Consider the following 21,728-nt stretch of genomic DNA (forward strand, 5'->3'; position numbering starts at 1 on the left):
CCCCGCCCCACTTCCTCCACTCAGATTTTCTTTTTTGTTAATTTACCAGACTGAACATATCTCGGATACAGAGAACTCCACATTTAGCTATTGTTATAAGCCATAATCCGTGAGAGGACAGATAGATTGTTCCGGCTCCATACTGTTTGCTCTGGACTTTTTGTTGAGGCTTAAGGATACAGATGCCGGTGTGCTCCTGCCAATCAAAGCAAAGGAGGACATTATTGAAAAGATTGGGCCAGTAGCAGTGTTGGTTTTGCGGGTGTGTGCTACATATGTGGTCAGGTTCAAATCTGGGGACTCTATCCTTGTGTGGGTCAGAGTAGGCACCTGTGTTTATACCGTGTATCAATCAGAGTTACATATTTGCAAATTAAAGCTGATTTTTGCCAGCTAAAGAGCTCAATCTTCCTTTTCCTCCCTCCCTCCCTCTCTCCCTCCCTCCCTCCCTTCCTTCCTTCCTTCTTTCCTTCCTACCTTCCTTCTTTCCTTTTTGGTGCTGGGATCAAACCCAGGCTCCTTTGCATGACAAGTGGGTACTCATAGCCACTGGTCTACATCTCCGCCCAGGACTGGCTTCTTTACATGTAATTCTGCCATTAAGGCTCCAAGCCTACCCTGGCTGACACTCTTGGTTTCCCGCCATCGTATACCATCATGTGCGAATCGAAATACAAGTTGCCAATTTCTCACTGTGCATCTTCCCATGCAGCCCCTTTCTCCAAGCCTCAGACATGACCTTCCTTCTGTCTGAAAGATCCTTGTCAGCTTCCCCCAGTCCTCTTCCACTTCCTCTGTCCACGCTCCTCCCTTGGGGTGCACGTGCTATTTCCTGGCTCCAAATTGGACCCATCCCTCAAAGACTCGTGGGAATCTTGCTTCTTACAACACTTCTCTAATATCCCAAGTTACCATGAACTGTCTCTTCTTTTTTTTCTTAATTTCTATGTCTAATACCAGTCACACAGGGAAAAGACCAGAGAGATAAAAATAATTTAAAGAAGCCTAGGGTGGATCCTTCTCCCCAGGATCTGAAGGCAGCATCAGTGGGTGGTGAATGCTGGAAGGCAGCAGGCAGGGCACTGGGCTTGGTATGTGCAACAGGAGCTGTCACAGAACGGTAGGAGTTTGAAGAGAGATGAAGGAACGTGGCAGAAGCATGGTTTAATTGTTTTGTGAGATTTTACTTAGTGCCAAGGTATCGGGGTTCAAAGGAAACGATCTACCTGTTAGCTCCTAGAACATCTATGGAACAGATCTTATACCAGATACTTTTTAAGGCACTAAGCAAACACTAATCACCTGCCTACTTATCTGACATGAATGATGTGTGTGGCATAAACGTGAGGCCACTCAGTTGTATTCGGGATGGAGGAACCAGCCATGTCAGCCGCTCTAACTGAACGAGAGGCTGATATGACCCCTCCAGTGAAGTCATGTGCTGACCGGCGGCTGGCTTACCTTTACAGGCATTGTATAGCTGCAGATGTACGGCACCTGGCTGCAGAAGCCATAGATTTTGGATTCTGAGAAGCCCAGCACGGCAGAGGACAGAGCGTGCTCCACCTCATACAGGTACCTGTGGGTGAAGTTGTCCTTCAGCCGTCCTCTTTCATCAGCGAAGTTTTCAGGGACCACTAGATTAGGAAAAGAGGAGAGCTCACATACACGCACCAGAACGTTCATGCCAAAAACCGTTACGCACAGTTATGGGATGAGAAAGAAAGTTGTAAACGCCTGATTAACAGGACTGGGGCTATTTGCAAATTTTTAAAAATGATTGTTTAAAAACAATTTGCCTCAACCAGGGATACTGAATGCTGATAGTAAACTATATTATCACAGCCTTTTGTTTCAAATTAGCTTAAAAATTAAAATAAACAGGACAATACCAAGATTCTCTTCTTTCCTTCCTTCCTTCCTCCCTTCCTTCCTTCCTTCCTCCCTCCTTCCCTTCCTTCCTTCCTTCCTCCCTCCCTTCCTTCCTTCCTTCCTCTTTCCTTCCTTCTTTCCTGTCTTTTTGGATAAAGGTGGCCCTGGCCACCTTGGAACTTGGAACAATCCGGCCTCTGCCTCTCAAGTGCTGCTGAGATTACAGGAATGGTCCTTCCACCCTCTCCTTCTTCCCTACTTCCCTTCTCCTTCTTCCACTCCCTTCCCTTTTTATGTGAGAAAGGGTCTCATTATGTACTCTGGTTGGTCTGGAATTTGCATATAGCTCAGGCTGTCCTTGAATTCACAGAGATCTGCCCTGTTCTATATTTTCAAATTTTCTGGCTAGATAAATTTGCCATCTGAGACAAAAAGAGTATCTGTTTTCTCTCAGCCTTTTAAAGAACCCAGTGAGCTGTTTTATAAGACTAGGTAACTGCACTGTAATGTATCTGAATTTAACGGGGACTATTTAAAACCACAGAACAAAAACCATCACAAAATGACAGATCAACTTGGCGTGGCAGCTGATCTTGTTCCTTTTCTCATATTTAAAACAAACAAACAAACAAACAAACAAACAAACAAACAAAGAGACAAAGAAACATTTCTGAGTCCCGAGGCACAGAGGAAGCTACACTTCACACATTTCACAGCCAGAGTATTGCTTTGTAAAGATGCAAAGAGAGCAACTACTTTACCAAGAAGCCAGAGATGGACTAGAGCAATTTATGGGGGCAGGGAGAAGGGGCTGGGCTGCTCAATTAAGTCACCTTGTGGTAACATGATAGGCAGGGTGAAGTACTCCAGCCTGCTTCTGCCCGTTTCTGAAAGCGGGGACAACACCAGCACTTCGACCACGTCCGATTCCACATGTGACACCGTGGATATCTGCAGCATGTCCTTGCTTGACTCTGAAAGTGAATGGGGATTGACTCTACAGGTGGTCGCTGACTGAATTTAAAGAATCACGCATCATTCTAAGATGTACGAGCGATTACTTTGCCCAAATCCTCAGCATGGTCCTTTGTTAATATTTAACATTTTAAACTCGCACACACACTTGCACCGACTTGTATTTCGGTGTGTCACAATGGCGACACTTCTTCACTCAGTCCCAAGTAGCACATTTTGTTGACTGACTTTTACAGTGACCCGTTAGCAGGAGTTATGGGACCTATTCGATAAACCAATGGGGGCGTATTTCTGATTATCTGGTCAGGTGGGTTTAGTCATGCCTATGCTCCAACAGGGATGCCTGCCGTCTTTGTTCCGCCCACTGTATCTATGTGCTCATGCCCTGGCTCCCATCTGGGTGCCATCCAGTTCCAGGGCTCTTCCACTGGGTAACTCAGACAGCGGTGTTCTCGGCATCCTTACGTGTGTAGTGGAAATGCCCCTGACACTGAGTCTGACCCTTGGGAAGTACCAACTCTTTCCTGCATGACCCACTGTCTCTCAGGGAACATCTGTTAACTGACCAGCATGCCCTACTCATGCCTGTCAGGACTCTGGCCCAGCCTGTCTTCCTTGAGCTGTTTCTGGAAGGGATGACACAGGCACCCCACTACTTGGGACATCCGTGGTTTTCTTCACCGCTTTGTTCTCTGCCTGTGGTTTCAGTGAGAAGTGAGGATTCCTGTGGATTCCCAGTTTCCCCCCTCCTGCCTGCAGGCCAGCCTTGTGGCACAACCAATTAAAGCTTATCCCTGATGAGCTTAAAAAGAAATGAGACTCGGATTTTTTTTTTTTAATTTGGCTTTGACAGTTACCGGGAGGTAACCCCTAATCTATGCTTCTAACTGCTGGCCTGGCTACCTCCCCGGTGGTGTACCCCAGATACCTGCTGTTTCTCCTGCTGCGTGCTCATGGCATCTCCACTCTCACGTAGCCTTCTCTTTCTTTCCGCCCGATCAACTAGGTAACTGAAAGACCTGCCCGACTCTAATTCCTCTAGCGATTGGCCGTAGCCGTTTTTATTTGACTAATAGTTTTAAATGAAGGAGCACGGTTTGCACAAAAGCTGCTAACCGGCAACCTAGAGAATTCACTTGTAGGCTAGACCCTCTGGTACAGAACTTAGCATGATAATATATAGTGACAGATCAAACCTCCCAACCTCATTAGTTAGAAACTGGACTGTTGAAGCAGCAGGTGCAGCCTCTCTGCTGCCAGCCTTAGGCTCTACTGTACCCACAGCTAACTTACAGACTGGGTTTGCTGTTTGGCCCAGTGAGCAGTTAGGTCACTGTCTTGACAAGATGGAAGCTAATGGCCCAAGAAGACAGAATGCCATGGTTATCTGCCAAAACCTTCCACTTAGGTCTTCTTGAGTTGTAGCACTAGTGTGTCCCATCCCACGCATATGAAAGTGTTCGGAATCATTACTTCCCCTGGGATAGATACAGTCCCCCTTTGTCTTTGGCACCCCTCAGCTGGAGTTCCTTCATCCCCTCTTGCCTTCTCTTAGTATTCTCTGAAGAATTACACAGCACTTAATTGTTTCCTGGACCTTCCCATCCCCCACAAGAGCCACATTCAACATTTTGTATTTAGTAGGTACTTAGGAATTTTTTTTTAATAAATGAATGAATGAATTTATGAATATATCTTGGGGAGCACACACATTTGAGACTAAAGGTATGTAGAAATATTAATTATTAAGCATAGGTCAGAGGTAAAAAGTTTTTAAAACTATTACAGTCATAAAGCATCTATTCTTTCCCTTGTCATATCAAAATGTTCAAACCTTTTACCAACTCAGTAGTTGATACAAGGGTTTTTTTTTTTAATAGCATCAGTTACATATTAGACAAGTCTAATACTCTCAATTTCTCTAAATATAATATAGAAGCTTAACTTCTATTTAAAATTTCATTTTTCAGGGAAATACAACATACGTAATTGTTTTGATATAATTCAAAATCTTAACTTTCAATTATTCGGCATAAATTTTAAACTCACAAACATCCTGTATCATACCAGTGTATCCAAAAATCTGGAATGACTTTGAGGGTCTGGCATCGATGACAAAGATTTTTCCCTCTTCTGTACCGACTAACAGAAAGATTCCTCGCTGGTCGTAACTGGAAGAGAAGAGACCCAACGTGGCCATTGTGCTTCATTTCACCCGCTTGGTGGCAAGCAAGCTTGCCAGATGCGCGACCACAGAAACACATTCAAAACCAGCCACTCTTAGCGTGGGTGGCATTTATCTATGGATTCAGGTTATTTATGTTGTGCTTTGCGTGTCCTGTGCACGCAAGGTAAGCCATCTGCCGTTAGGCTACACCCTTAGCCCCATCGTTTGTGATTTTAAAATATTCTATGACCTTATAAAAGCGGACATCTTACATGTTGATTCCCCTCTGAGCCAATGCTATCCCAAAGTTAATTTACAAATACATAATCAAGAAGCCACAGGAGGGTTGGCAGAGGTCCCGCCCACCACACACGAAGCCCCGCCCACCACACGCAAGGCCGGGGGCGGGGGGTGGGGGGGCAGGGGGTGGGGGGGTGGGGGGTGGGGGGTGGGGGTGGGTTTCAGTTCTAAGCACTGAAACAAAACAAAAGCCAACAGCCAGCCAATCAAAAAACTCCCAGGCCGACAACTAGCCAATCAAAAAAGCGCTCAGGAAAGATAGACAGGTCTTGGGGTTGGGGATTTAGCTCAGTGGTAGAGCGCTTGCCTAGCAAGCTCAAGGCCCTGGGTTCGGTCCCCAGCTCTGAAAAAAAAAAAAAAAAAGATAGACAGGTCTTTCATTTTGGTAATGGAAGGAGTGTGAGTCCAGCATCTAACGGACAACTTATAAAAAGACAGTTATGTGAGTTCGGTCATCTCAGAGATAACTTGTAAGGAAAGCCATCTCAAAGATAATGTCTCCATCTTGTGGGCTGGGCGAAACCACATTCATGTTCCCAGGCCCAGAAACCAACTCCCATCCTGATTGGCGGGAAAAAAATGTAATAACTTGGCACAGATATTTATGATTTGCACTTAAATATTGATATCCTGGCTCGTTGTTTTAATTCAGAGTCTGTTCTGTGGCCCTGATCGATCAGTAGGGGTTTGATTACAATAGATTTTTGTCATCTGCATTGACCTGGTGTTTAAGTTATGCTGGATTTAAGCGGACCCCATAACAGTAAAATATATTGGCAGATTAGCTAGAGATGGTCTGGCATTTCAGTACCTTACAACTGCCCCATGGAAAAAGAGGAACAACTTGGTGAAACACTTGTACATGTTTCTCAAAATAGAAAAGAACAGAGCAATGTGAACCACAGGAGAAGGAAAAGGTCTGGGAAAGAGGCGGCCCACAAAAACACACAGTACAGAAGAGCAGGGGACAAGGAGGAGGGTCACTCCTGCCTCCCCACTGCTCTAGGGGCCTCAGAGATCCGCAGGGACAGTTTGGATATCATGAATAAATTGGTTTCATCTCCGGGATACAATGTAGGTTCAAGATCTGCAACATAATGCAAAACAACATACAAACATAGACTTAGGGGTAGAGATCGCACAATCTCCTTGATGCACACAGAAAAGGCTTTGACGAAATTTAATGTCCCTTTTCAATAAAAGGACAGAAATTCCAAGGAGTTTCAGGAATCTTTCTGTGCCTAACCAAGAGTACGTATGACAAACCCGTAGTCCAAATTCTACAAGTTGGGGAACAATCAGAGCATACCTGTTAAAATATGGAGAAAAGAAAAGAATGCCAACTCTCTCCGCTATTTAATGTGAGTGATGCCCGACGTCTTAGGACAATAAAACAAGGGAGTGAAATAAGAGGGATACAGCTAGGAAAGGAGGGAATCAAAGCGTCGTTATTTGCAAGTCACATGATACTTAAAAGATCCTACAGACTTCATCGGAAAACTCCAAGTAGGTAATCCTTTTAGCTGAGTAGTAATATAAAATCTACATGCAAAATCCAGTAGCCTTTATTTATACCAATGAAAATAGGCTAAAAAAAGGAAATTTGGAAAAATATCCAATTCACAACAGATTAAAACAATCAAACCAAAACCCTAAGAATAAACCTATCCGAAGGGGAAAGACCTCAGTGATGAAAACTTTATCCCCTGGGAAAGAAGTTGAAGTCGCTGGAAAATGGAAAGAGTTTCAGCGTTCATGGATTGGCAGGACTAGTGTTGGGCAACGCCCCTCCCAAAGCCCATAGGAGCAGAAAGGCCGGCTGAGAGACAGTCACACAAGCCGAGCTGCGCGCACAGGAGGCTCGCCCGGCAAAGTACACAAAGCACACTCTGCAACCTGCCGGGCTGTCTAGGAGCTGAGCCATGCGCTCCCGGTTTTCAGCTTTAGTCAGCTGTCTCACACTTGGGTGGGCTTTTGCGACGCAGTCTTTGAGTCACTTCTGCTGCCTATGGGTAACCCTCGTCCATATTCCTGTAAGAAATTCTGCGGGCTGAGGTTTTGTTTGTTTATTTGTTTGGTCAACTTGACCCAAGCCGGGGTCATCTGGGAACAACAGACAACTTCGACTGGAAAATGGCGGCATCAGATTGGCCTGTAGCCAAGTCTGCAGGGCCATTGTCTCGATTTTGTGCCTTACGTGTGATGCGGGGCGGGGCAAGCCCACTGTGGGTGGTGCTACCCCTGGGTAGGTGGTCCTGGGCTGTCTAAGAGAGCAGGCCGAGCAAGCCTTTGATCTACAATGGTGACCTGCCTGCAAGACATACCAATGAAGTAGAGACACAAAGCTTGTGGGGGGAACCAGCCAACATCTGACTAGACTTAAGGCCCTTCTCGTGAGATGGAACCCATCTGTGGCCAAAACCTTGAGACTAGATAGGTCAGGGACCTAGGGGGAGCCCATATATTACTGTTCTGCTAAAGGAACGTGGTCATAAAATGACTCCTAATGACATTTTGGCCTCTCATGTTGCCTTGCCCAGCCAGCACCAGAGAAGTTTCCTCCTGAAGTAGATGGGAAATGCGGAGACCCACAATTGGACAGTGTGCAGAGAGAGAGAGACCTCCGAACGCTCAGTCAAACATGAGGCATCTTCAATAAGTCCCTCCCCTTAAGACTAAGGGGACCCTGTGGAAGAGGAGATTGTAAAAGCAGAGGGGAGCGAGGAGGCCAAGGAAACGAGACCTTCTACACACACAGCAGGGCAGACACACACAGGAACTCACAGACTGTGGCAGCGTGCACAGGGCCTGCATGGGTCTCTGCCTAATGGGCTCCCAGTGCTGAGGTAAGCGGGCATGTGCCCCCTTCCTAACCCAGAAGCATCTTCAAATGGATCATTACTTGCAAATGAGTAACTAGAGTCTCCCTGGGGATACAAACTATTCGGAGGGCAGAAGCCATGTCCAGTAGTATATGGTCAACACAGAAAGAATTTAGTGGCCTCTTTGAGGGTTCTATGTCTCAACGATTATTCAGGGTACTTTAAAAAATCTTTCATTTTTTATTTTTCATTATGGGTTTTTTGCACATATCTTATGGCTTCACCTTTTGTGTTTTTATTGGAGTCGTGTGTGTGTGTGTGAATGTATGTGTGTGAATGTGTGTTTGAATGTGTGTGTGAATGTGTGTTTGAATGTGTGTGTGAATGTTTGAATGTGTGTGTGAATGTGTGTGAATGCATGTATGTGTGAATGTGTGTGTGAATGTGTGAAAATGGTTGGAACGGGAAACTGTCATGGTGAATTTAATAGCCCAGACTCAAAAAGACAAACACTGCTTTGTTTGTTTGTCTGTTTTGGTTTTTGAAACAGGGTTTCTGTGCAGGAACTCTCCCTGTAGACCAGGCTAGCCTTGAACTCAGCGATCCACCCACCTCTGCTTCCTGAGTGCTGGGATTAAAGGTGCAGTGCGGGCTACCAGCATCTGGCTCACAAATACTGCATATTTATCTCATATGCAGATCCTAGATGCGTGTGAGTGAGTGTGTATGTGTGTATGAGTGTGTGTATGTGTGTGTATGAGTGTGTATGTGTGTGTATGCGTGTGTGTATGAGTGTGTATGTGTGTATGAGTGTGTATGTGTATATGTGTGTGTATGTGTGTGTGTATGAGTGTGTGTGTATGAGTGTGTGTGTGAGTGTATGAGTGTGTGTATGCGTGTGTGTGTGAGTGTATGAGTGTGTGTATGCATGTGTGTGTGAGTGTATGAGTGTGTGTATGCGTGTGTGTGTGTGAGTGAGTGTATGAGTGTGTGTGTATGTGTGTATATGAGTGTGTATGTGTGTATGAGTGTGTGAGTGTGTGTGAGTGTGTGTATGTGTGTATGAGTGTGTGTAAGTGTGTGTGTGAGTGTGTATGTGTGTGTATGTGTGTGTGAGTGTGTGTATGTGTGTGTATGAGTGTGTATGTGTGTATGAGTGTGTATGTGTGTGTATATGAGTGTGTGTATATGAGTGTGTGTGTATGAGTGTGTGTGAGTGTATGAGTGTGTGTGTATGCGTGTGTGTGTGAGTGTATGAGTGTGTGTGTATGCGTGTGTATATGAGTGTATGAGTATGTATGAGTGTGTGTGTGTATGTGTGTGTATGTGTGTATGAGTGTGTGTATGTGTGTGTATGAGTGTGTATGTGTGTATGAGTGTGTGTGTGTATGAGTGTGTGTGTATGCGTGTGTGTGTGAGTGTATGAGTGTGTGTATGCGTGTGTGTGTGAGTGAGTGTATGAGTGTGTGTGTGTATATGAGTGTGTGCATGTGTGTATGAGTGTGTGTGTGAGTGTGTGTGTGTGTGAGTGTGTGTATGTGTGTGTGAGTGTATGTGTGTGTGTATGCTTGTGTGTGTGTGTGTGTGATGAAGTAGAAGGGGCCATAAAGAGGGAAGAAAGATCTTAAGGAGGGGAGCAAAAGAGAGAGGCTAATGAAACATGAAAGTAAAAAATGTATCTTATGGGGCAGCAAAAAGGGAATGGGGAAACTGGAGGGCAAGAGTATGGCGAGCACAGCATGAGGTGGGTCTGGGGGAGGGGCAGGAGCGGAGGCAGAGAGCAGGGGGGCGGAGCAAAGCATGGGGAGAGGATGGAGATGGAGCACGGGGCGGGGCAGGGCAGGCGGGTGGGGTGGGGTGGTGGATAAAAATGGCCCACAAGACTCATCACCCTGTATAAAAATGTTCAAAATAGAAGTATCTTTGAGACTATTGCTTCAAGGGTTTGAGATAATGTATGTGTCCGTCAATGTTGAGAGAAATGATGAAATGTATATGTAATGGGGTATTTTGCCACCATCCAGAAGAATGAGACTCATCTCTAACACGGATGTTGCACATTTTCCAGTGGGGCTGGGGAGATAGCTCAGTGGATAAGTTCTTTCCCCTCAACCATGAGGACCCAAGTTTGAGCCCCAAAACCTGCCCAGAAAAAAAAATCCACAGTGGCCTGTGTACTGTGATCCCAGGGCTGGGGAGGCAGAGACAAGGTCTGTGGCCCTCACAGGCCAACTGGCCTAGCCCAGTCGGTGACCGGTGAGAGACAGCCCCCCAACAAAACAAAACACCTCCAAACCAAGGTGGATGGTGTCTGAGGAAACACACACACCCAAGGTTGACCTCTGGCCTTCACATGCTCCCACACATACGTGTACCCTCACACAAGACCACACACTGTAGCCTGCTCTCACTATTCGGAGACCGTGTAAGTGAACAAAAATACTGATGTTTTTGTTTATTTGTGGATAAGAATGCCTTTGAAGAGGAACATTGGAAATTGGTAATAGGCTGCTCCTGGGCGGGAACTGTGTGCGAGGGACTTAGCACTCTACCTGCCTTCCTTTCGAATGCTGGACTGAATGTACCACATGCGAGGAATGGGTAGAGCTGAAAAGCAATGGTGTTTCACTTGCGCCCCCTATAGGCAGGTCTGAGGATAGCGTGGCTAGTGTAGGTGGAGCTTACATCAGTATCTTCACAGGCGACTTGGAGAGGAAGGCCTGGTGAATCAGCTGAGGGGACTCCACGTCAAGGATGTTCAGGAAGTACACAGAGCCATCCACTGTCCCCATGGCAGCCGATGAGGAAGAAGGAGAGCACGCCAGAGTTGTTGCCTATTTAAGAAAAACCCCAGAGAATGAGGGCTGCTCCGTATACAAGAACCCTACCGGGCTGGGCCTGAAGCTCAGGGCTACAGAGCTCGCCCTTAGCATGTTCCAGGCCTTCAGTCTCATCCCCAGCCCACCTCCAACCCTGCCTCCAGTGCTTGGAACATTTGAAAAGCTTGCAAACTTGGTTTGGTCCATATTTCTGGACAGAAAGTCAACATGCCTGAATCTGACCAGTTGCATAAAGCAACCGAGGGAGTCTCTACGTTGTATTTTTATGCTAAAGCCAGAATGAGAGAGTCCAAGGGGCATTTAAGAAAACTAAGCAGGAGTGTCCCAGGGAAACACAGGGTCCCGCTTATAGGTTCTAAGTCTCGGATACACAAGGATGCAAAATCGGACTCTGATGAAATCCCAAGGATGCTTTTACTGTGGTTTGAGAAGGAAAACGAGAGTAGGGGTGGAGGCTTGTCTGCTGTCGTAAGGACAAAGATGGGAAAGAGAAGTTAGGTTGGTGGGTAACAGGGCTTGCATGAGCATCTGAATCTCAGAACAGAGCATTGTCAAAACCAAGTGAGCTTTTCCTGCATGTGTTTGTGGGTGCATGTGTGTACATGTGTGGATGCGGTCTACATACATTGTGTGTGTGTGTATGTATGTGTGTGTGTGTGTGTGTGTGTGTGTGTGTGTGTGTGTGCATATGTAGGCCAAAAATGGTCATCAGCTACCTTCCTTGATGTCTCCCCACCTTAAATACTGAGGCAGAGTCTCTTGCTTGAACCGGAGCTTGCTGGCTTTAGCTGGCCCAGCCAGCCAGCATGTGCCACCGAGGCCTGTTTCTGACTACCACAAGCTGGGATTACAGGAGGCTGTCATTTCTGAAGTTCACAGGGAAACACCTACAGCAGAGGTATTACTGAGTCTGTGGAAAGATCACTTCCCTGTAGTGCACCAGCTTTTACCATAATGAAAGACCTATGTTTCTCCAAGCACAGGCTGGACCACAACCAGGTATCAGGTCCGATATCAGCTCAGTGAGGGCTGGCCAAGACCTTCGGTCGGTGGCTGTATCTGGCCTCGTTCAAGAGGAACAGGTTAGGTCCTGGTTACACAGTCCGCTGGGGGTTTTATTACACACTCGCTTCTTGTTTTCAGAGACCTGGTCTCTTACTGGTCTGGTGGGTATGTAATGGCGTTTTAATTCTAGAAATTCTAATAGAAATTGATACGTACATGCCTTTGCCATACAGATTATGTGGTGCTGTATGTTTTGTGGCCTTTTAGACAAGACTTTATATTGTTACTTTTCTGGCAGGGGACTTGTAATTGCAACTTGTAATATTATATGGCCTAGTACTTGCTTAGTATCATGCCCTATGTCATTGGTGTAAGTACTCTATAATTGAGACTTTGAATTTGTAGGAGAGAAGGGCTGGGATTTCCCTACCTTCTGAGATGCAAAGGAAAAAAAATCCAGCATTATTATTACTTAGGTCTTTACAATTTTTTTTGCATTATTTTATGCAAAATGTATTGTGGATTATTCAGAGGCAATGACATACTGAAAACTATGTCATGGGTGTTTGCCAGCTAGCACCCAGATGTCTTCCTTCTGTGGTAGCCTTGGACACCCACGGAGAAACCTTCACCCCCATTATTTCCAGGGCTCAGAGGGAAAGGAATGTGTCCCCTCTTTCAGGGCTGAGCTTTCGGGGAGCATTAACTGTCCTCTTACTCACAGGGATTGCTCCCTTAGGAGGTACGCTGAGGCCTCTGGCTCCCTTCTCTGGTGCCGTGATGTGAGCTTGGCACCGTGGCAGGCGGGTAAATCCTACCTCTGTATGTGAGCCAGCGCAGTAGGGAGGGTTGCCAAAGAGCACTGGATGTGAACGCTGAAAGGCGAGCAGAGTTAGAATGGGCATTTTGTGCTTGGATTTATCAGGCACACTTACGTGAGTCCTCAGGAAAATCCTGCCCGTACAAGTGCCATCTTCTATCGAAAAAATAGAAACTTCCCCCGAACTCGTGAGCGTCTGTGGGAGGAAGACAGGTCCACTGAATGCACGGTCGGGCTCTACCGTGGGAGACCATGCTGACCGGCTAGCATGCTCACCTAAGGGTCAGTTAATCGTTTATAAATTCAACATTGACTCTTATTTTCTGAAGAAAAGGAAATCACCCTTTTCTTTATCCTCTCGTTCTCTGCCCCCCCCCCCCCCGCACCCAAACAAGGTTTCACGGATAAGGCAGGCCCGGCGTGAACTCCCAGTCCCCGCCTCCCTTGCTAAGGGAGGATTACACTGTGGTAGGATTAATTGTCCCTGGATTACAGGCACAAATGGTCATACCTGGGCTCCTTCGGAGTTTCTTGGTTTTTTTTTTTTTTTTTGTTTGTTTTGTTTTGTTTTTTTTTAAACAATTATCTTTAGCACTCAGGAGGCAGAAGATGAGTACCACTGTGAGTTCGAAGCCAGCCTGGTCTATATGGTGAGTTCCCTGCCAGGCAGGGCTACAAATTATAGACATATTTAGTGGGTAAGGGCACTTGCTACCAAGCCTGATGACCCGAATTTGATCCAGGACCCACATGGTAGATAAAGAGAGCCAAGTCTTCCAAATGAACACCTCTCTCTCTCTCTCTCTCTCTCTCTCTCTCTCTCTCTCTCTCTCTCTCTCTCTCTCTCCCACTGTTAGCAGCTTGCATCAGACCTAGGGCATGGGCTACAGCATCTAAGTCCACACTGATACAACGACTGCCTAACGTCTATACATCGGGGCTCCTTCAATCTTTGGGTTGTCCTTTCTGAGAGTTTTGATGAGTTTGTAATGACACGCACAGTTTCTCTGCCTTAAAGATCTCTCCGTCTCTTCCTGCCTCCCTCCCTGCATCCCTGACAACCACTGATCTGTTTTACCCGGCCCCATGGCTTTGCCCATTCCAGAATATCCTGTTAGATTCACGCGGCGTGTAGGCTTTCCCACACCACTTAGCGCTATGCATTCGCGATCCGTCCAAGCCTCGCGGTGGCCTGACAGCTTTATTCCATTACCCAGCAAGGGCGCGCTGAGCGGCTGTGCCACAGTCTCTGGTGCGTTCGCTGGTGGATGGGTGGGCACCTCAGTTGTTTCCCAAGTCTGAGCCATTAGGAACAATGCTGCTGTAAACATTTACGTGCAGCTCACTTGGGTGGCGTTATGTTTTCAGCCCATTTGGATAAATGCTACGGAGCATAACCGCCGGAGCATATGGTGCCTGTTTAGTTTTAAGAGAAGCTGACAAGCCATCTTCCAAATTGGCTGCACCTCCATTCAACAAACGAGCGCTTCGCGCCTCGGCTGCTCTCCAACAGCCTCTGTCGTTGCCAGCACTTCAGATTTGAGACATTCTAATAGGCGGTGGCATCTCATTGCCACGATTTCCAAAGGGCGGATGTTTACAGCACCTTTTCATAGACTTATTTTCTGTCCCTATGCCTTCTTTGTGTTGCGTCTATCCATCCTACCCCCTCCTTATTTCTGAACGAGATTGTTCACTTTTTAATTGTTGAATCCCACATGCTTTCTGCAGATCTGGGTCCCCTGTCCTCTGTCAGCTACCCCTGCTGCAGACGTGTCTGTTCCTTCAGTCTGTGGTTTGCTTTTTCTGTCTCTTAGCAGAGAATGTACCAGGGCTTTCTACTCTGGAGGTTGTTCCACAGAGCAGAGGTTCCAGTCAAATCCAACCCGCTAATTATCCCTCTGCAGGTTATATTCAGTACTGTGGCTAAAGAGTTTGCCATCGAGCACAAGGTAACTTGGATTTTACCGCCATCTTTTAATAACTTTATGGTTTTGTTTTTACATGTCTACAATTTTGATTTTTTTGGAATGTATACGATTTGCATCTAGGTTCAAAATATTTGACTTATGTGTGTGTGTGTGTGTGTGTGTGTGTGCGCGCGCGCGCTTGTGTGTGTGGAAGTTCCTCGAGTGCAGGAATTAATTGTTTCAGCACCATTTGATGAAAAGAAGATACTACTTTAACAGAAATGTCTTTGCTACTTTTCACATGTCAGTTTGCTGTGTTAGGCATGGCAGGAGCCCTTACCTAGAATCTCAACATTTTGGGGCATAGAAGAATGAAGTCTGTAAGTCCAAGGCCATCTTGGGCAACTCAGCAAGACTCTTTCTCAAAAGAAAGTTTAAAATCCAAAATGATCATTTGATTACCTTCATGTGGGTTTCTCTATGGGCTCTGTTTTCTACCGCATTTAGATAATATTTTATTCTTTTGCCAACACCAGTCTTTATCATTCTAACATCGGCTCCGACTATATTTATTTCTCAGTACCTCCACATGCCTCCTTCAACAGGATATTGATTGTTTTTGTGTTGCCATGCAAATTTTATAATCAATTTTTTTTTTTTTGCAAAATAACACTGATATTTTGGCTAGACTTAGACTAAGCCTGTAGCTCAGCTTCGGAAGAGGCGACTTTTTTTTTTTTTTTAGTTTTTTTTCCCATTTTTATTAAATTGGGTTTTTCCTTTTTACATTTCAAATGTTAATTCCCTTTCCTGATTTCCTGTCCATCAGCCCCCTAACCTCTCCCCCTCCCCTTCCTTATGGGTGTTCCCCTCCCCATCCTCCCCCCATTACCGCCCTCCCCCCACCAGTCTAGTTCACTGGGGGTTCAGTCTTAGCAGGACCCAGGGCTTCCCCTTCCACTGGTGCTCTTACTAGGATATTCATTGCTACCTATGAGGTCAGAGTCCAGGGTCAGTCCATGTATACTCTTTAGGTAGTGGCTTAGTCCCTGGAAGCTCTGGTTGCTTGGCATTGTTGTACATATGGGGTCTCGAACCCCTTCAAGCTCTTTCAGTCCTTTCTCTGATTCCTTCAACGGGATTTCCATTCTCAGTTCAGTGGTTTGCTGCTAGCATTCGCCTCTCTATTTGACATGCTTTGGTTGTGTCTCTCAGGAGAGATCTACATCCAGTTCCTATCAGCCTGCACTTCTTAGCTTCATCCATCTTATCCAGTTTTGGTGGCTGTATTGTATATATATGGGCCATATGTGGGGCAGTCTCTGAATGGCTGTTTCTTCAGTCTCTGCTCTAAACTTTGCCGCCCTATCTCCTCCTATGGATATTTTTAAATATCCATAAAGAAGGAGTGAAGCATCCCCATTTTGGTCATCCTTCTCGAGTTTCATGTGTTCCGTGCATTGCATCTTGGGTAATTTGAGCATTTGGGCTAATATCCACTTATCAATGAGTGCATACCACGTGTGTTTTTCTGGGATTGGGATTTACCTCATTCAGGATATTTTCTAGTTCAATCCATTTCATGAAGTCATTGTTTTTGACAGCTGAGTAGTACTCCATTGTGTAGATGTACATTTTCTATATCCATTCAAGAGGTGACATCTTAACAAAGTTGCCACTTGTTCTCTGTGTCAGGGTGACAGCTTGCCACAGATTAAGATAATCATCTTAACCCTGCGGTTCCCTTTCCCATTGGATGTTGATGCTGGTCTTGGAGGTCATGAAGGAGGAAGAGTGTACTGAAGGTGGGCTCAGAGTTACAGAGCATGGGGCAAGAGTCAAGCATGCCTGGGCTCCTTGTGAAATGGGATTACTTAAGAATTAAAAATGCCTCAGGGTGGGTTCGGTCCCCAGCTCCGGAAAAAAAAAAAGAAAGAAAAAAAAAGAAAAAAGAAAAAAAATGCCTCAGGGAAGTTGTAACATTGATGACTAAGTACTTAGGTTTCTTTCATTTTTTTAGGGGCCATGCAACAAAGGAAGGGGCCATCATCTATGATTTGGTCTACATTTGGTTGGAAAAATGCAGTAAAAGAAGCCGTCCTGGAAGTAAGCAGAAGTTTTTGGCTAATGTTTAGCCAGGCAGCCTTAAATACCAGCACTTGGAGGCAGAGGCAGGCTGATATCAGAGTTCAAGGCCAGCCTGGTCTATAGATAGAAACCTCATCTTGAAAGAAAAGTGAAATATTTTGTGATTTAACATGTAATTGGGTCAATAACAACTTTTTTGTGGGGGGAAGAGATAAATGTTTTAGTTATTTCCCTAGATTTTATGGCTTTTCCCATAGAATGCCCACCTCTCTTTTGTTAGGAATATACCTAGCTCGTTTTATTGGCACGACCATAAGCAGTATTGCATTTTTAATTTCAAATTGTAATTGCTCACTACTGGTAACGTAAGAAAACAATTCATCTTTTTGTGTTGTAACTGTTTCTCCTACACCTTTGCCATGGTCACGCAACTAGGGTGTTTGCTCATTTGATTGTGATTTTTTTTGATGGCAATTTTTTTTAAGATTTATTTATTTTATGTATGTAAGTACACTGTAGCTGTCTTCAGACACACCAGAAGAGGCATCAGATCTCATTACAGATGGTTGTGAGCCACCATGTGGTTGCTGGAATTTGAACTCAGGACCTTTGGAAGAGCAGTCAGTGCTCTTAACCACTGAGCCATCTCTCCAGCCCCCTTATGATGGCAATTTTGTCACCAGAGAACAGAGGCTGTTCATTTCTTTCCAGTCTGTATACCTTTTTACAAACAAACAAACAAACAAACAAACAAACACAACCCCCCCCAAAAACAAAATAAAAACCAAAAACCAAAAACCAAAACAAAACAAGCAAACAAAAACAACAAAGAAACAACAGCAAAACCTTAGAGCTCAGACTTCAGTATGATACTGATTAGGAATTAGGCATTTTATAGATATTCTGTCTTTGGAGTATTTTTATAAACAGGTAACAGATGTTGTCAAATCGTAGTATGAGAGATTACATTAATTGACTGGTTAGTGTGGAATCAGTGTTTCAGGGTTGCATACCTGAAATAAATTGCCCTTGGTTGAGGTGTGTAATGTGCTGCTAGTGTTTAATGGAGGGTGCCGTGTCTTCATCAGGGGAGATACTGATTTGTGGTTTCCTTTTCTTGTGTTTTGTGTAGCTTGGGTGGGGAAAAGCATCAGAGAAGGAGCTGGGAAGGAATCCTTCTGCTTCTAACTTTAAAATGGTATCGTGGGAAATCAGTGTTACTTTTTTCCTTAAATGTCTAGTAGAATTCACCAGATAAGCCATCCGGGCCTGGAACTCCCATTTTTGGAGTGTTATTATGAGTCCAACTTCTTTGACATAGGCCTTTCAGAAGATCACTTTCCTTGAAGGTGGTTTTGAGGTTGGTCTAAAGATACCCAATTGTGTATGGATAGAGATTTAAACCTTGAAATACAACCACTGGAATCCTACCGTGTCCCACCCGTACACCGTCTCTTACCAGGAAGTATTTGTTCCCAGGCGTGATAAAGCTGATGGCCTGGACTTTCCCGTCACAGGCCTCTAGGAGTTTATCGAGAACCGGCTCCGTGCCAAACGTGTAGATATAAACAGACCCCTAAAAAGGCCACAGAAGAAAGTAAACAAGATTAGTGCACATGTCATTGAGTCAACAAATACTTGTTTAATGGCCATGGTGTGCAACACACTGGGACCAGGCGAAGGGAGACCACAGACTTAAAGAAGGTCCCAGAGGAACTTAAAATATAGAAATCTTATCTATTAATTTAAATGAGCACAAGTCTTAACAAATCAGCAGGTACAGCAAGAGACAAGTGTGTGGGAGGAAGACCAGGGACAGGATACGGAACCTAAGCTGTGAAGGGTCACTGAAAGCACAGCCAGTGTTTTGGGCTTTTACTCAGAATGAGAAGCCACCTTGGGTTCTGAATGGTTGAGATAAAAGTTCAGTTTGTTTCTGGCCACTGTGCCAAAATTACATTGTTCATTCCATCATGCATGTAGAGAAGTCTATGAAAATGTCCTGCTAATACCATATCTCTCTTCTTCCTAGCCATTCCACCATGAATGTAATCTATCTATATCTATATCTATCTACATCTATATCTATATCTATGTGTCTATATCTATAACTATCTATAGCTACATCTATCTATATCTACATCTATCTCTATCTCTATATCTATTTATATCTATCTCTATCTCTATCTATATATCTATCTCTATCTATATATCTATCTCTGTCTATCTCTATCTCTATCTCTATTTATATATATCTATCTATATCTATCTCTATATCTCTATCTATACCTATCTATATCTATATTTATCTATATCTATATATCTATATCTCTATCTCTACCTATATCTATCTCTATCTATATTTATCTATATCTATATCTATATCAATCTATATCTATCTATATCTATATTTATCTCTATCTCTATCTCTATCTCTATCTATATCTATATCTATCTATATCTCTATCTCTCTCTATCTCTATCTATCTCTATCTATATCTATATCTATCTATCTCTATCTCTATCTCTATCTATATCTATCTATATCTATCTGTGTCTATGTCGTTAGGCGTCTGTGTGTTTTACATGTTCACACATCCTGGTAAATTTCAGATTCTGTCATCTGAAAACGAGGGATTTTATTTCTGTGTGATCTTCACCATGAGGATGTATTCATACAATGTCAACAGAGCACCACTAGATTCCTTCCCATTAGTGCCTGAATAATACACACGCTCACCCATTTGCTGTCATCTCACTGGACCTTGAGCCTTCAGATGGGCTGTCACAGAGAATGGTTTGCTTCTTTGATATATCACACACACACACACACACACACACACACACACACACACACACACCTTCTAGTTGGCATCTTTCCCCCTGGGCCCTCCTGAAGTACATATTTTAAAGAGTTTTCTCTAGTAACAGCCTGCGACTGGTATACCTCAGTGTTGGAGTGTTTGAACATGTGTTTGGAGTATTTGTTTCTTCTTGATTCATGTAACTTTTTAAAGAGACTGTTTTTCAAAGGGTCCCTCTTGGGAACTATAAGTGTGTGTGTCATTCGGCTCCCCCTGGGACTTATTCTGTCTCTGTGAACTCTATTTAATCAGTTCTGTGAATTAGTATCTTCTGAAGCCTTACCTCTGCCCACCTCATCCTCTCTAGGACTTCAGTCAGACATGCTAGGTTTTTTTCAGTGTGTAATTCATACCTCTTATCTTCTGCAATTCCATTCAGTCTGGTTTCCTTGACAACATTCCCAATAACCTCTTCCTTTATCTTCCGTGTCAAGTGTGTCCATTTAACTTTTAAACTTTTTTTTTAAATGGGTGCTTTGCCTGCATCTGTGTGTGTGCACTTCTTGAGTGGCTGGGGCCGTTTTTATTTCATGTGCATGAGTGTTTTGCCTACATGTGTGTCCATGTGCCATATGCATGCCTAATGCTCGTGGAGGCCAGAAGAGAGATCTGACGACCTGGGATTGGGGTGACAGATGGTTGTGTGGGTGTCAGCCATCCAACACGAGCCTTCTGGAAGAGCAAAATGTGCTCTTAATGATGAACCACCTTGCCGGCCCTCACGTATGTTCATGTAGTGTTTGTGTGTGTGTGTGCGTGTGTGTGTGTGTGTGTGTGTGTGTGTGTGTTTTAGTAGTTTTGTTTGGCTGTTTTCTTTTTCTATTAGGATTCTTTCAAGAAAATAGTTTCTTCTTTACAACAGATATATTTAATTTTCCCACTTATTTATAAAACAAAGTACCATTGTTCCAACTTCTGGTAATTACCAGAAACTTAAGTCTCCCCATAGATAAAACCAAAATATTTGACTTTATTTGCAATCTGTCCAATGTTCTTGCCTAACAATAAAATGACTGCTAATCTTGACAATTGGGAGTCATTTTATTAATCAGGGGTCTTTCTAACTATATAACTCAGAGAGTCACTCGTTCAACTATACATTGATTCTTCAACCTTCTTTTCATACAGAACTCATATCTGGGTGGGCTGACTGGAACGAAACTATACAGGTAGATATCTGATTGCCCGGGCCAATGAGAGCTCAGACTTCTCCTGACCAGACTGGCTGACACAAGTAGATGGGTGACTGAGTTAATCCACCACATCTATTTCAGAAAAGTTTTCTTATAGCTGGAAACTTTCTTCCAAAGTTACCAATAGGACAGAAATTAAATACCAGAGGGTGAAAGTTTGCAAGGAAAGAGAGGCAGCAAAGGGGAAACAGAGCCAAGAGATGTGAAAGGCAAGCCCCTGGAGGCGGGGCATGGAGGACCCTGCATTCAAATTCCCTCTCTCTGTGTAGGTGTGCGTACATAGTTAAGCATGGATTTTTAATTCAGGCCTTGGTTCACAGAGCGTTCCATGTGCAATAGGGGGAGCACTGATGGGCGGAGAATCATTACGCACACACACCCCTTTCTTTATTCCCACCATGCACTGCCAGTGTCTGAAGATTGTGCATCAAGAAATCACTCTCTGATGTACCTTGTCTGTTTGAATCAGCAACATTTTGTAACTAGGGGAGAACGCCAAATGTGCCACTGGCCCATCAAACTCAAGGAAGGGCTTCACTTCGTACTTTGTGTCTTTGATGATGAACGAGTATATCACACCGTCCTGCAGACCGAACACAGCGAGACAGACACAAAGTCAGTGTTTGCCCAAGCATAGACTGCGTTTCACCTATGTGACATCAAAGTAGAGTCATGCTTTTTATTCACGTCATGTTCTCTTCTCCAACCCCCAATACAATGCTTAAACACGGCAGGTGTTCAATAAAAATGGGCTGGACAACTGGAGGCCGATAAATAGACTTTACCGAATGAGTCTCAAGACGAATGTGAACTGTTTCTGCAATAGTTAAGAGGCTCGGGGGGTGGGGGAAATGGAGAGATGGCTCAGTGGT

General features: G+C 44.4%; 1 protein-coding gene across 5 annotated transcripts in view; it reads right to left on the reverse strand.

The window, feature by feature from the left end:
* Positions 1 to 21,728, reverse strand: part of Cfap43 (cilia and flagella associated protein 43) — an 87,259-nt gene that overhangs the window by 39,143 nt on the left and 26,388 nt on the right. For 4 of the 5 annotated variants that reach the window (XM_345041.10, XM_039101433.2, XM_039101434.2 and 1 more), the window contains 8 exons: positions 21,308 to 21,439; positions 18,259 to 18,375; positions 12,917 to 12,997; positions 10,822 to 10,970; positions 4,915 to 5,018; positions 2,706 to 2,846; positions 1,462 to 1,637; positions 47 to 196 (listed from right to left, as the gene is read on the reverse strand). In XM_345041.10, the coding sequence (XP_345042.5) occupies positions 47 to 196; positions 1,462 to 1,637; positions 2,706 to 2,846; positions 4,915 to 5,018; positions 10,822 to 10,970; positions 12,917 to 12,997; positions 18,259 to 18,375; positions 21,308 to 21,439 (1,050 nt within the window). The remainder of the gene's footprint in view (positions 1 to 46; positions 197 to 1,461; positions 1,638 to 2,705; positions 2,847 to 4,914; positions 5,019 to 10,821; positions 10,971 to 12,916; positions 12,998 to 18,258; positions 18,376 to 21,307; positions 21,440 to 21,728) is intronic. The other variant, XM_008760497.4, reaches the window with a different exon arrangement.

The sequence above is a fragment of the Rattus norvegicus genome, chromosome 1 (genome assembly GCF_036323735.1).
Source record: "Rattus norvegicus strain BN/NHsdMcwi chromosome 1, GRCr8, whole genome shotgun sequence".
Classification (NCBI taxonomy): domain Eukaryota; kingdom Metazoa; phylum Chordata; class Mammalia; order Rodentia; family Muridae; genus Rattus; species Rattus norvegicus.